We start from the raw sequence: 12,752 nt of genomic DNA, 5'->3' as shown, positions 1-12,752 counted from the left end.
CCTTGTAGGCATCTTAGCAAAGTCCTTTACTTTGCTTGATAATGATGTGCTATTGATATTGATATCTTCTTTTGATTCTCTTATTTGAAACTTGGGGCAGATCCCATTTCAGTAAGTGTGTGTATGTGTATCTTTTAGAAGGATATTCTTTGGATGGATTGGGTTACCTGATTGGTTGTCAAAGCTTTTCTTGTTTCCACTTAAGTAGACATTTGCTTCTACATTAACTGTACTGAATATTGTCCTGTCATGTTGGCTAGTCATCCTTTGGCATTACTGCATCCATTATTTGGGCTTTTAAGGCTGGAAGGCCCCTTTGATGATCAAGATAAATTTCTGTTTGTCTCTAAGTACTTTGATTTTAATACAAAAATATTTTTGTCTTTTTGTTTCCAGTTATTTATAGCACAAAATTATATAGATTTTTCAAGTACATTGAAAACAGAGATGTGGCCAAATCAGTTTTGAAGGAGAGGGGTCTTAAGAAGATTAGATTGGGAATAGAAGGTAAGACATTTTCAGTATTTTTTATTAAAATAACAAGGTTAAAAACAACTGGGTTCTATTTAGAATTTAGTTTGAGTGTCTGAGAAAAACTGGCAAATGATTATTCATGCTTATGCTTATGCAGTAGACCTATAAATAACAAAAATCAGCTGCATTTATCTGAGAAGACATTAGAAATTATTGTTTATCCCATAAAAGTCCCTAGTGATATAGAGATATGAATTTGTCTTTTCTGCCATAGTTCGCCCTGATTTTGACATAGCCTGTGTGGTGTAGTTGGCATGTATGTGTGTACTTCGCATAGGATTGGCAGGGCTCTTTGCCCAGTAGTGGTCATTGAAGCCCCATATAATTAAAAACTGCTTTTTAATTATTCAGGTAAAAGCAATACTAGTAGTTTACTAGTGTCCTAATATATGATAATAGTTCACTTATTTTCAAGTTAAATACAAATTAAAAACTTCTTTTATCTTATTAAATGCATACATTTTTCAGATAGCTTGTTTTATGTTTTAAATTTGTTTTTCTATATGTCTTGTCAGATGCTTCTTTTATTTTAAAATATCCTCATTAAGAACAAAATATCTTTCTTGACATAACATGACATCGTGTAAAGAATAAAGGCTCTGGAGCCAGATTGCTTATGTTTAACCCTTTGGCTCAGATGTCCCCTCTGAGGAGACAGTCTAGCAAACCACTCAGATGGTCCCTCTCAGGGACTTAAAGAGATTGCTGGTGATTATACAGGACAAACTTACATAAGCACAAACTTTTTAAAAAATGTATGTTTCCTTGAAGTTTTCCATTCAAACTGCATGAAAAAGCAAAGAGATGAAATATACACTGAGATAGGATTGATCAGTTGAGAAGTGGTTTTCAAGAACCATGAGTGCATCCTTCCACCTCATCTTTGAACAACAGACTAGACAGTAAATTATATATTATTAATGTGGGAGGAAGAAAACAAGATTGCATTGTCTGCTTGAATAGAAAAACACCAGATGGAACACATCAAACAAATTGCTATTGCACAACATGTATCAATGAACCTGCAATGCATGTCAGTGACTGTGTCACATTTTACCACATGTTAGAAAAATAGATATAATTTTGATTTTTTTGGTCATAAATAAGTTCTTTAATGTCCAAAATTCTATTATAAGCCAAATATCATTATAATAAAATAATTGATTCCAATGCTATACTATTTAATATGAAATGGCTCATTTTTCACTGTTTCATTAAAAAAAGTACAGTCCAGTTGTTGATAGGTGATCCATGTGATGTCTCCTGAGTGCAAAGGGTTATGACCTTGGTCAAGGTACTTAAAAACTCTGTGCCTCAGTTTCTTCATCTAAAAGGGGACATTAATAAGTACTTTATAAGGTTTTGTGAAGATAGAATGAATTAATACATGAAAAAGACTTAAAACAGTGCCTACTCTATAGTAAGTTCTTGGCATATGTTTGTAAGGATGATAGTGAAGATAATCGTCTTGGTCAATGACCTGGTTGAGCTGCTGGAGATCACAGTAATGGGCTGCTGAGACATATGGGAAGAATGCAGAAACAGAATTTTAGTGCAGGAAGAGAAGACAACTTTGGGCTTAAAAAGCAGTGAAATTGCTGACATGTGCATTGGTCGAGTGCCTTATTCCATCACATTGCGATTAGTGGCATTTAGCTGCTTGGTCTCAGAGCTAAAAAGAAGGTAACTAGGAGCTACTTTAGATTGGGAGGACAAGGAAAGCCTCTGAGGAGGAGACATTTGAGCTAAGTCCTGATGGCAAGAATGGTTCTAGGTAGAGAACACAGCAAGTGCAAAGGTGCTGAGGTAGGAATGAGCTTAGTGCATTCAAGGTACCGATAACATAGATATGGCTGGTCCAGTAAGTGAGGAGGAGATTTGAAGAGGTGTTGTGGGTATGAAAATTAGTAGAAGAGGTCAAGTAGGGTCAGAAGATGCAGAGTCATGTAGGCAACGATAAGGAATGTACAGGCCAAGTGCCTTGAGATAAGTCTTTTAGCCTTTCTGAGAATCAGTTTTTTTATCTTTATAGTGGGCTTAATCCTCTATATGTCTTAGAGGACGATTGTGATGATCAAAGGAGATTAGCTAGAAATTACCTCCTTCCTATCCTCCTTTCTCTTGCTCTGCGTGGCTCTACTATTCATTCTTCAAATTCTCTCAAATATTGAAACCTCTGTGAAATTGCTCCTTAGAACCATTTGCTGTATAATGATACTCTGTTCAGCTGTGCACTGTGAACTCCTTGAGAGAAGTTAAGTTGCATATTGTATACCAAACATGTGACCTGGTTCGTAGGTATGGGGGTTCTCAAATAGTGAAAAAATGATTCATGGAAAAGCTACATGTAAGTTAGTTACTGCACGTGAGGACTTCTTTCTCTGTCATGGAGGATTAACAAAAGTGGTCTGAGCATTGAGCTAAATAAATTTTCATATAATAATAAGGACCTAGTAACAAGTACTATTTATTAAAACCATTTAAAAACCATTTAAAATAGTACGTTGTGTGTACATATATAGAATATTTCACTTCTAAATATTTTAGTGTGCATCTCTAAAAAGTATCACACCCAACACAATTAAGAATAATTATTTATATCACTTCACATTAAAATTTTCTTAACTCCCAAAATATCTTTTATAGCTGGATTCTCTAAACCAGGATCCAGTCCAGAAGCATACCTTATAAACTGCTTGTTATGTCATATCTCTCATTGTAGGATACTTCCTTATTTATGACACTGCCCTATTAAAGACTCTCTGGGCCAGTTGTCCTACTTCTGGATTTGTCCTGCTACTTTCTTGTGGAGTCCTTCAGTTTATTTTTCTCTCTTTTGTAATTCCTATAAACTATTAGATTTAAAAGCTTAAATATTTTAGATTAAGGGGTGACAGCCAGATCCCTCCATTATACAATTAAGTTGTTTCTTTGTGTGATACTATTTTGACACTATAAGAATGTTCAGTTCCTCATACCCATAGGTCTTAGATACTTAGATAAATTTTGCCTGAATCAATAATTTAATTAGGGATTGGAAAATCGTCATTTTCTGACTCTTTCATCCCTTTTACATTTATCAGCTGGTATTTTTTGTAAAATAGAGCTTTCTTTATCAAATGAGGCTACTTGGTTACCCTACATTATCTCTGTTTTTAAAAGGAAGAAACTAAAGCTTAAGAATAACTTATTAAGCCGGGCTTGGTGGCTCAGCCTGTAATCTCGCGCCTTTGGGAGGCTGAGGTGAGTGGATTGCCTGAGCCTGCGGGTTCGAGACCTGCCTGGGCAGCAAGACCTCATCTCTACAATAAATCAAAAAATCAGCCGGGCGTGGTAGCACATGCCTGTAATTCCGGCTACTTGGAAGGCTGAGGCGGAAGGATCGCCGGAGCCCAGCAGGTCGAGGCTGCAGTGACCGGGAGCGGCCACTGCACTCCAGTCTGGGCGACAGAGTGAGACTCCAACTCAAACAAAACAAAACAAAACAAAAATTAAGTTTCAGTGGGAACAAATAGCAGATCCAGGACTTGAATCCAGGTCTCTGTAATTTGAGTCTGAGTGGTTTTGAAATACTATATTAAGTGGATATTTTTTTTAAAGTAGCAGTCTACAACATTATTTGCCTGTGTACTGCAATTTTGGATAAACTGGGTTTACTTTGGCAGGACAGTAACTAATCAGGCTCTTCAACTTTACTTTCAATAACTGCTTCTAGATTCTTTTCATTTCCCAACTATTGTGTAGACCAGCAGCCATATTTTCCCATCAAGTCTATTAAAATGAATAGAATAGCCATAATTCTAATAGAAATGTTGACATTTTTCTGGGACCAAATAAAAAAAATCAAGACTTTCAAGTTAACTATCTTGTTACCCATCTTCCCCATTTCTACACCCTTGCCCAAATCCCTTATAAGAAGTTTGATGATTAGAGTATTAATGTGCTGACTTTATGGGAGCGGGATTGGGTTGGGGTATAGGGAACACAAGGAGGACAGGAAAGAACTTGGATATGTGAGAAGGAATCATGGAATATAAGACTGGAAGGATTTTTTAAAAAGACTCTTAGTTCTGTGGTGCTATAGTCATATTCATATTCAGATACTACTATAGTCAGACCTATCTAAGGCCTATTCTACTTAATGATAAACAGGGATTTTGGAGTTTGTGGGTGTATCTGGGGCCAGGGTGGGAAAGCACAAATAACTCCTGCCTAAGTTACTCTCCGTACTATAATTTCACTGAAAGGCACTTCTTTGAGGGGTTTTCATTTTGTTTGTTTCACCTATCCCTTAATGGAATTTCTCTCAACCTCATAGGATTGGGTTCTAAAGGAGTTTAGGACTACAGTGGTTTGCTACTCCATCTAGCAGACCATATTGGATATGGCCTTACTCCCATCATTAGGAATCTTGTTTTGAACTCTGTGAAAGCTCTCTTCTGTCAGAGTAACTGGCTGAGGCTAGAACAGAATCTGAAGTTTAAGGAAAAAAGCTATGAAATTATATTTTTAAATTACAGTTCTCATAAAATACAGGAAGTTCAAGACAGAGTAGTGAAGTCTTTAATTAGATAGGATTGTGAATTGTCCTACCCTCTGCATCCTGGGCAGGAATGATAAGACAATAGTAAGATTGATTTGCTCTTAATCTCTGAAGGCTCAGCTGTATATAGAAACCTGATTTTCTAATTCCGTCATTCTGGACCTGTTTCCAAAATTCTGTTCTCTGCAAGATTTTAACAAACTGAACTTGAAAAAAATCTGAGCTTCTCTTAGTTTAATAAAGAGTATAATTTATTCATAGTTCTTCCCATCTGATCCAAATCCATCACTTAACATTACCCCCACTGTTTCCCAGTACAGACCCTCTATTCCAATTATACAAATCTTAGGGTCTCCTGAACCCATCTTGTATGTTCTTGCCTCTGTAGTTTAACTCATGGCATTCTCTCCTTGGAATGACATTCCCTCTGCCTGCATTGCCCTCTCCTTGTTTTTGCCCATCCCAGTCTTGCTCATCCATTAATATCCATAACAAGGAAGACCTTCAAGATGCTTTTTCTGTTTTAACCTATTGGAATCTCATTCCTCTCCTGAATTTTTTGCACCACCGCCATTGCCTCAACACTTTCTCATATGTGCATATATTTGCTGGTTGGGATATTCTTTGTCTTCACTCCCAATAGACCACAAACAACTTAAGGCAGCACCCTGGCATTATAATTCTTTGATATGATAGCTGCTAAATCATTACTTATTCAATGATTCATTCAAACTGTGGTAATTCCAGAAGCCAGGGACAGATTTTATTTTACTCTATTTTTAAAGGAAACAGTGGGTCAGGTACAGTGGTTCTCACCCACTTTAGGAGGCTGAGGTGAGAAGATTTCTTGAGGCCAGGAGTTCAAGACCACCCTAAGAAACATAGCAAGATCCCATCTCTAAAAAAAATATTTTAAAAGATTAGCTGGGCACGGTGGCACGTGCCTGTAGTCCCAGCCATTCAGGGGCTGAGGTGGGAGGATCACTTGAGCCCAGGAAGTTGAGGTTGCATGAGCTGTGATCATGCCACTGCACTCCAGCCTGGGCAGAAGACTGAGACATAGATTGAATGAATGGAAGGAATGAGGGAAGGGGAGGGGGAGGGGAGGGAAGGAGAGGAAGGAAGGAAGAAAGAACCTAAATGTTCTCCTCATTAAGATGGATATCCAGGAAGAGGCTATCATTTGTAACAGATACATCCTGTAGTTCATTCTCTCTTTGTTTGAATATTTGTTTAGCACTTGCAGTGTATCTGGCACTCACTATGCAAGGCACCAGGGATACACAAATAAAGACGCTGTTTTTGCCACATAGGAATGAGAGTCAAACATACAAAAAATAGTTATAATTTAATGCTGTAAGTATTGTTAAAATGGGAGTGCTATGGAGCATAAGAGGTGAATGATGAACTCTGTGGAGAGTCTTAATGTTTTTGTCAGGGAAGAAAGAAGATGAAGCTTCATGGGTGAGGTAGCCAAGACAGGCAGCAGAACAATTTGTATAAAAGCACCAGAGTATATTTAGGGGAAGGTATAATGTGGTGGGTGTATTTGAGAGCTCTAGAGTTAGCGGGAGCATAGCATGATAGTAGATGAGACTGAGGAAGCTGGAACCAAGTTGTAAAAAAGCTTCGTATTCTATGATAAGAGGTACAGACATTCCCGTTTAAGCATGAGAAAACCGTTGATAGTTTTTAAGCAAGGATGTATTATGATTACATTTGTCCAGCATGGTGATTCTGTGTCAAGGACAGACTGGAATACAGTGAGATGGGAGTTTTAAAGTCTTTCTAATAGTCCAGGAGGAATTAAGGACAGGACCAGAGATGGGTACCTTTCTGATCTCTGGGGCTGTCCTTCAGATGGTAGCTGATGAGAAGTGTGGAATAAGGAAGACATTCTACAGGTCTTTGTGGTTTTAGCCTCGCTTCCCTGCTGCACCTGCCACACGCCTACCACATACACACATGCTCCACACATGGCTAAATATACTAGCTGTCAGTGATGCCTGCATACATTCCCTTATGCAGTAGTCACTAATCAACTCCCTACTGTGTGAGGCCTGTTTTTTTAATTCAAACTGTGTTCTAACTTTGGTCCATGGGCTAAATCTAGTTTGTTGCCTGTTTTAAGTAACGTTTTATTGAAACATACACATGCTCATTCATTGACATATTCTCCATGGCTGATTTCCCTTTACAGTGACAGAGTTGAGTAGTTTCAATAGAAACTGTGTGGCCTACAAGTTTGAAATATTTACTCTGGCCCTTTACAGAAAATATTTGCCTGTCCCTGGTCCAAATGAGCAATTCTTGCTAGTAAAAAGGAGAGAAGGAATTTGTAATAGTTCTTAAGGACAGTATACCTTTGGAGAAATTGCCTTGCTGGTAAATAACTATAAAATTTTTCCAAATCTAAGGTGGTCCTTACAAGTTGTTACTTTTCAGTGACTATGATCCAAAGGAGGAAAGTATCATTAAGTATTATTAATCAAGGAAAGCTGCTTTGGAAATGGGAATCTAAATTAACTGCTTGGTTATTGGGACTAGCAATGTTACAATGATTAGGAGGTTAAAACGTTGACCTTGCTGACCTAGGTACAGAAGGATCTAGAACCACCTGGAGAGCTGTACAGCTTTGTCTTTTAGGGAAAAGAAGAAAAAGAAGAAACCTAGAGCACAATAAAGATGAGACTTAGGTTTAAGGAAACTAGAAAGATAATGTTGCAGTAAATTGTAGGCCTTTAGGCCAAATAATCCTGTGAAGAGAATAATTTAGGGATATTAAGGATATATAGCTAGAGCCCAAGATCTGCTCCAGGTCATATACCATTGTACTGGGGACCCACCCCTCCATGTTCCCTCTTTAAGAATATTTTCCTGAGCCGGTGCGGTGGCTCACACCTGTAATCCCAGCACTTTGAGAAATGGAGGCAAGAGGATTGCCTGAGCCCAGGGGTTCGAGATCAACTTGGGCAACTCGGTGAGACCGCGTCTCTACAATAAATAAAAAAATATCCAGGTATAGTGGCACACGCCTGTGACTCCAGCCACTTAGAAGGCTGAGGTGGAAAGATCACCCAAGCCCAGCAGGTTGAGGCTGCGGTGGCCCTGAACATGTCACTGCACTCCAACCTGGGTGACAGAGTGAGACTCCAACTCAAAAAAAAAAAGTATGTTTTTCTGGTGGCTTGTGTATTCAGTAGCTAAAAGGATAGTGGAAGGTTTTTTGAATTATATCAGGATTGTCGTTTCTGACTGTTGAACTGATGAGTAGGTGGATGGAATATTGTTTTTCTTCCTTTGTTTCAATTTCTATTTGTTGAGGATCTGCAGCAGAAAAGCCCTCTAAAGCAAAATTGGGTGAGAAATGTGTGTGTGTATCCTCAGTTTTAAAACCTTTCTTTCCTCCAGGTTATCCTACCTACAAAGAAAAAGTAAAGAAGAGGCCTGGGGGCCGCCCAGAAGTGATTTACAACTATGTCCAAAGACCATTTATTCGAATGTCCTGGGAGAAGGAAGAAGGAAAGAGTCGGCATGTAGACTTTCAGTGTGTAAAGAGTAAATCCATCACTAACCTCGCAGCAGCTGCGGCAGACATTCCCCAGGACCAGCTGGTGGTCATGCACCCAACTCCGCAAGTGGATGAGGTGGATATTCTCCCTATCCATCCCCCTTCTGGCAACAGTGACCTCGATCCTGATGCACAGAATCCAATGCTGTGATGCTGATGTTCTTTGAAACCATAGCATGCTACTCTTCACAGTGAGGTTGTACTCTCTTCATTCTGCACTGCAAGGCCACTCTTCTTCATTGTGAGATGCACATAACAATGTTTAGGATACTGCAGTGTAGGCTTTTTTAAAGACCAAAGGTAGCTGAATGGTTTTTTAAATGAGTACAACTCTAGCATCCTGAAGTTCCAGTTATATAAATGTACTTGTTTACCAGTAGGTTCGTGAAATTGGTTCTTTGTATGGGGGACAGTCCTTTTTCACACATCTGGGTCTTTTCAAAAGTGGTGGAAATTGGCAGCTGGGGTATTTTCAGTTTAGATGGATATTTATCACACCCCAGATAAAATGCAGAATATTATATAGTTGCACTTTATAAATGGTGGTTAAGTGGAACTGTTGAAGCCATTTTATAGTTGTGATGCACAATAAAACTTAAGTGCTTCTGCCAAAGTGTTCCTCTAGTAAAATTTGTATAGTTTGCTGCCCATGATGAGCATCAAGTGAGTATTTATCTTGGGCTTATTTGAATGATAAGGATGAGATTCAATGCCCATATCTTACCAATTTGGTTTTCTCTAGTGCTGTTTCACCCTTTAGAGTGAGTCACATGCAGGGAGTGTGAACATCAGAGGTGGTTTATTATCCAGTCTGCCTTACCCTTAATCTGTTCACAGATATTTATTTACTAATGCTTTTTTCCTTAAGAGTTATGGGATAGGAAAATGAAGTGTTAGCTCTTCATTTACTAAATGATTGTAAACTCGAGTTTTTCATCAAAATAAAATTCCATTGTTTTAATGTTTCTGACCAAATTTATAACCTTGACCAGATTTTTAGTCTCATAAGTAGCAGATTTTCTGTCTTATTGAGGTAAATATCGCTTATAACTAGAAATCAAATAGTAGCTTAAGGAACTCTAACTTGATATATATGTTACAAGGCACTTAAATTCCCTACTAATTATAAAATACACTATAAATCCAAAACAGTATATGGGAAGGGTAAGACGACCTTGCTAGATCATATATTAACCCTAAGTTTCAGAGCCAGTTTGATACTAGTTCAGTACTTTTTCCACTATACTGTGTTGCTCTCCTTAGCAACTTACACAAATGCTATTCTGAATATTCTGTGGTCCAGTTCAAGAAGGAATCAGAAATATGTAGGTGTTTTGGATCCGGGGTCACTTAATGTTTGCAGCCACACAGCTTCAAGTAGTGGCGTTAGAGAGGGAGGGGTAGCAGTAGAGAAGCCAGCTGGTGACCTAGAATCTTGAATGTGTAATTTCAGAGGATTTGAAATTTGTGTGTCAGCAATAACATCTTTGCTTTCACACGAATTAAAACTGCAACAACTTAGAAATGAACTATTGTAATAACTAAGCTAGACGCATGGGGAAATTATGCTAGACCTAGACCCAGAATTGTTACGAAGGAAGGTAAGAAAGGCACTGCACCCGTTAGGGGCATGAATCATCCTTAAACACCCACTGTAGAAATTGGTGGTCCAGCCTGGTAACATACAGGATTTTCTTTTTCTAATTACAGTAGCTGAAATGGGAACAGCATTTATAGAACAAGGGAAACATTTATTAAAAATATTTAACTGTCTAATACATTATACTTTAACCCATATTTATAGTAAAGGATTCTTACAAGGAAGAATAAACAGCTTTATGATACAATTAGTATAAGAAATATCCACATGGGGGACTTCTTTGTAGTGTAAAAACACCATACATTTGAAATGACCATTTGCATATAAAAGCTACCAATGATGCTTCTGTGCACAATGATTAAAAAATTCAACACAAACAGAATCCAAAATATACAATTAATGCAAGCTATCCACAGCTAGCCCAATAATCAATGATGAGGAAACACTGGAGCAGGCTTAGTTCCACTTTGTCTGAAGTTACACATAGTAAGATTGACTTGTATCAATGGCTCTGAGATGGCTTTTATGAAGTCAGTACATAAAAGCTGTTCTCTCCTTATCCAGTAAGCTTCACAGACTGTAAAACTCCACCAGTAATGCACTTTGATACTGCAGCTGTTGCCAAAGCAACATGTAGTGTTTACAGCGGCCATGGCAAGTCGCTAAAGTCAACAGGGCCACCCAGCCCAGCATCTGCTTCCAAGAGGCTCATGATGACAGCCATTGCTGCTTCATCGTTACTGGGACTACTGGATCCTTGGTCGTTGTCTATCATGTCAATACCTATGTGAGGATTCTCGCCTGTGGTAGGAGACAAAGACTGGTTAGTGAGTGAAAAATACCAAAGCATGATTGAGCAATTCTTAAGCAAGTTTTTCATAAGAAAGTTTATATTTAATAGTAGGGTGAAAGAGGCTGCTTTGGGAGCTGCATGGCTATAATGTACTTTTTTCCAGAGGAAAGAACTGACTTTTTAGAAATAAGGACAAAGTGCTTAAAATTCAATAAGTGATAAAATTATTTGAGTTACCGCATTTTAATATTCGGATATGACCAGTTGAGAGGTGAGAGTTGCAGAAAGAAAAGCAAATAAGAAGAGAGAGATGGGGGAAAAAGATCTAGAAAGACAAGTAGAGAAGATGGATGTGATGGGAGAAGCAAACTCTCATCACTTGATGGCTTTTGTGTACCTCTGAAATGCTCATGGATCACCCTTCTAGGAGTTGTCTTTGAACTGTCATTGGCTCTCCCTCTGAAGAGACAATGCCTCATGTGGAGGAAAACCTGTGTCTAGGATGCTCTAGTCTCCTGTTGAGTTCCAGGGACAAACTTGGAACACCACCGGCACTCACACATTCAAGTCAACTTTGAAGTAGAGATTTAAACAAATTGTAAATCTTTACTCTGTTTCTAATCAAATTTATCTAGAACTAGCTTGTTTTATACAATTAGGCCCTAAATTGACTTTATGCTAGATGTTTGGCAAACTCATTGCAATGGAAATGAATAAATCATGCCACTTACCAAGAATAGAGGAACTATCAGAATATGGATAACCTGGGTTCTCCTGAGCCTGCCCTGGTAGTAGGCCACTGGAAGGAATGTCTGGAGTCCCTCCATTTAAAATCTACAAACAAAAGGAGAAAAGTGTGAAGTTTTCCATTCCTAAATGGAATTTTCAATAAGTATCATGAACAGTGTCACCAAGAAAATGAAGCATGTTGGAAAGAGGAAGGGAGAGGGAAAAACCTTTGAATGGCTTCAGTTTCCTGTTGGATGATTTCAAACAAGGTACTGTTAGTAATGGTCACATTGAAAAACCTGTCCCCCCAAGCAGTTCTTTTCTCATCACTTATTAAGGCTGAATAAAAATCATTCAACTACTTAGAATTGTGCTGCCCAAAGATTTCTTTAAGACCAAGGCTTAAACTTCAGTGAGCCTAGCTGGGCAGTTCCCCTGTAAGGAACTGAAACATTTTATAGCAACAGATGTTTCTGAAGAAGAAATCAGTGGAGCTGTTAATAAGCTTTCAAGAGACATAGCTGTGAAGAGTCAGAAATGAACAACAAAACACAAGAAGTAAATCTCACCACCAGGTATATACTGCAGATGCCAACTTCGGTGACATGTGATTTAAGTTCCTAAGCTAGGAGCATTATTATTACTACTCAGTAGCAAAACTCTAATTCTTTCTCAAGTCCTGACCCCAGCTTCCTTCCTCTGGCTGAGACTAGCAGAAGGGCACCCATTGATTTGAATATAGATAAGGAAGTTTGGTAGCTCCTGGATTTCAGGAAAAGCAGTGATTTCAGGCCTTGCCAGTAGGTGGCATTATAACTTTATCTCCACAGTATAACTTTTTAGTCTGGGGACCCCTTTATACTCTTAAAAAATTATTAAGGGCTAAGCTCGGTGGCTGAGCCTGTAATCCCAGCACTTTGGGAGGCCGAGGCGAGTGGATTGCCTGAGCCCACAGGTTTGAGACCCACCCAGGCAACTTGGC

General features: G+C 38.5%; 2 protein-coding genes across 22 annotated transcripts in view; one reads left to right on the top strand and one right to left on the bottom strand.

The window, feature by feature from the left end:
* BTBD10 (BTB domain containing 10) overlaps nucleotides 1-9,613 on the top strand; it is an 88,414-nt gene extending 78,801 nt beyond the window's left edge. For all 5 annotated transcript variants that reach the window (XM_008065980.1, XM_008065978.2, XM_008065977.1 and 2 more), the window contains 2 exons: nucleotides 397-507; nucleotides 8,489-9,613. In XM_008065980.1, the coding sequence (XP_008064171.1) occupies nucleotides 397-507; nucleotides 8,489-8,799 (422 nt within the window). In that variant the 3' untranslated portion in view covers nucleotides 8,800-9,613. The remainder of the gene's footprint in view (nucleotides 1-396; nucleotides 508-8,488) is intronic.
* Nucleotides 9,614-10,378: 765 nt separating this feature from the next.
* ARNTL (aryl hydrocarbon receptor nuclear translocator like) overlaps nucleotides 10,379-12,752 on the bottom strand; it is a 119,977-nt gene continuing 117,603 nt past the window's right edge. For all 17 annotated transcript variants that reach the window (XM_021716495.1, XM_021716497.1, XM_021716498.1 and 14 more), the window contains 2 exons: nucleotides 11,773-11,875; nucleotides 10,379-11,049 (listed from right to left, as the gene is read on the bottom strand). In XM_021716495.1, the coding sequence (XP_021572170.1) occupies nucleotides 10,889-11,049; nucleotides 11,773-11,875 (264 nt within the window). In that variant the 3' untranslated portion in view covers nucleotides 10,379-10,888. The remainder of the gene's footprint in view (nucleotides 11,050-11,772; nucleotides 11,876-12,752) is intronic.

This window comes from Carlito syrichta, unplaced genomic scaffold (genome assembly GCF_000164805.1).
Source record: "Carlito syrichta isolate Samal-C Ts95f unplaced genomic scaffold, Tarsius_syrichta-2.0.1 Scaffold308824, whole genome shotgun sequence".
Lineage (NCBI taxonomy): Eukaryota > Metazoa > Chordata > Mammalia > Primates > Tarsiidae > Carlito > Carlito syrichta.
Note: the sequence above shows the minus strand (reverse complement) of the source record. Positions and strands in the feature narration are given on the sequence as shown.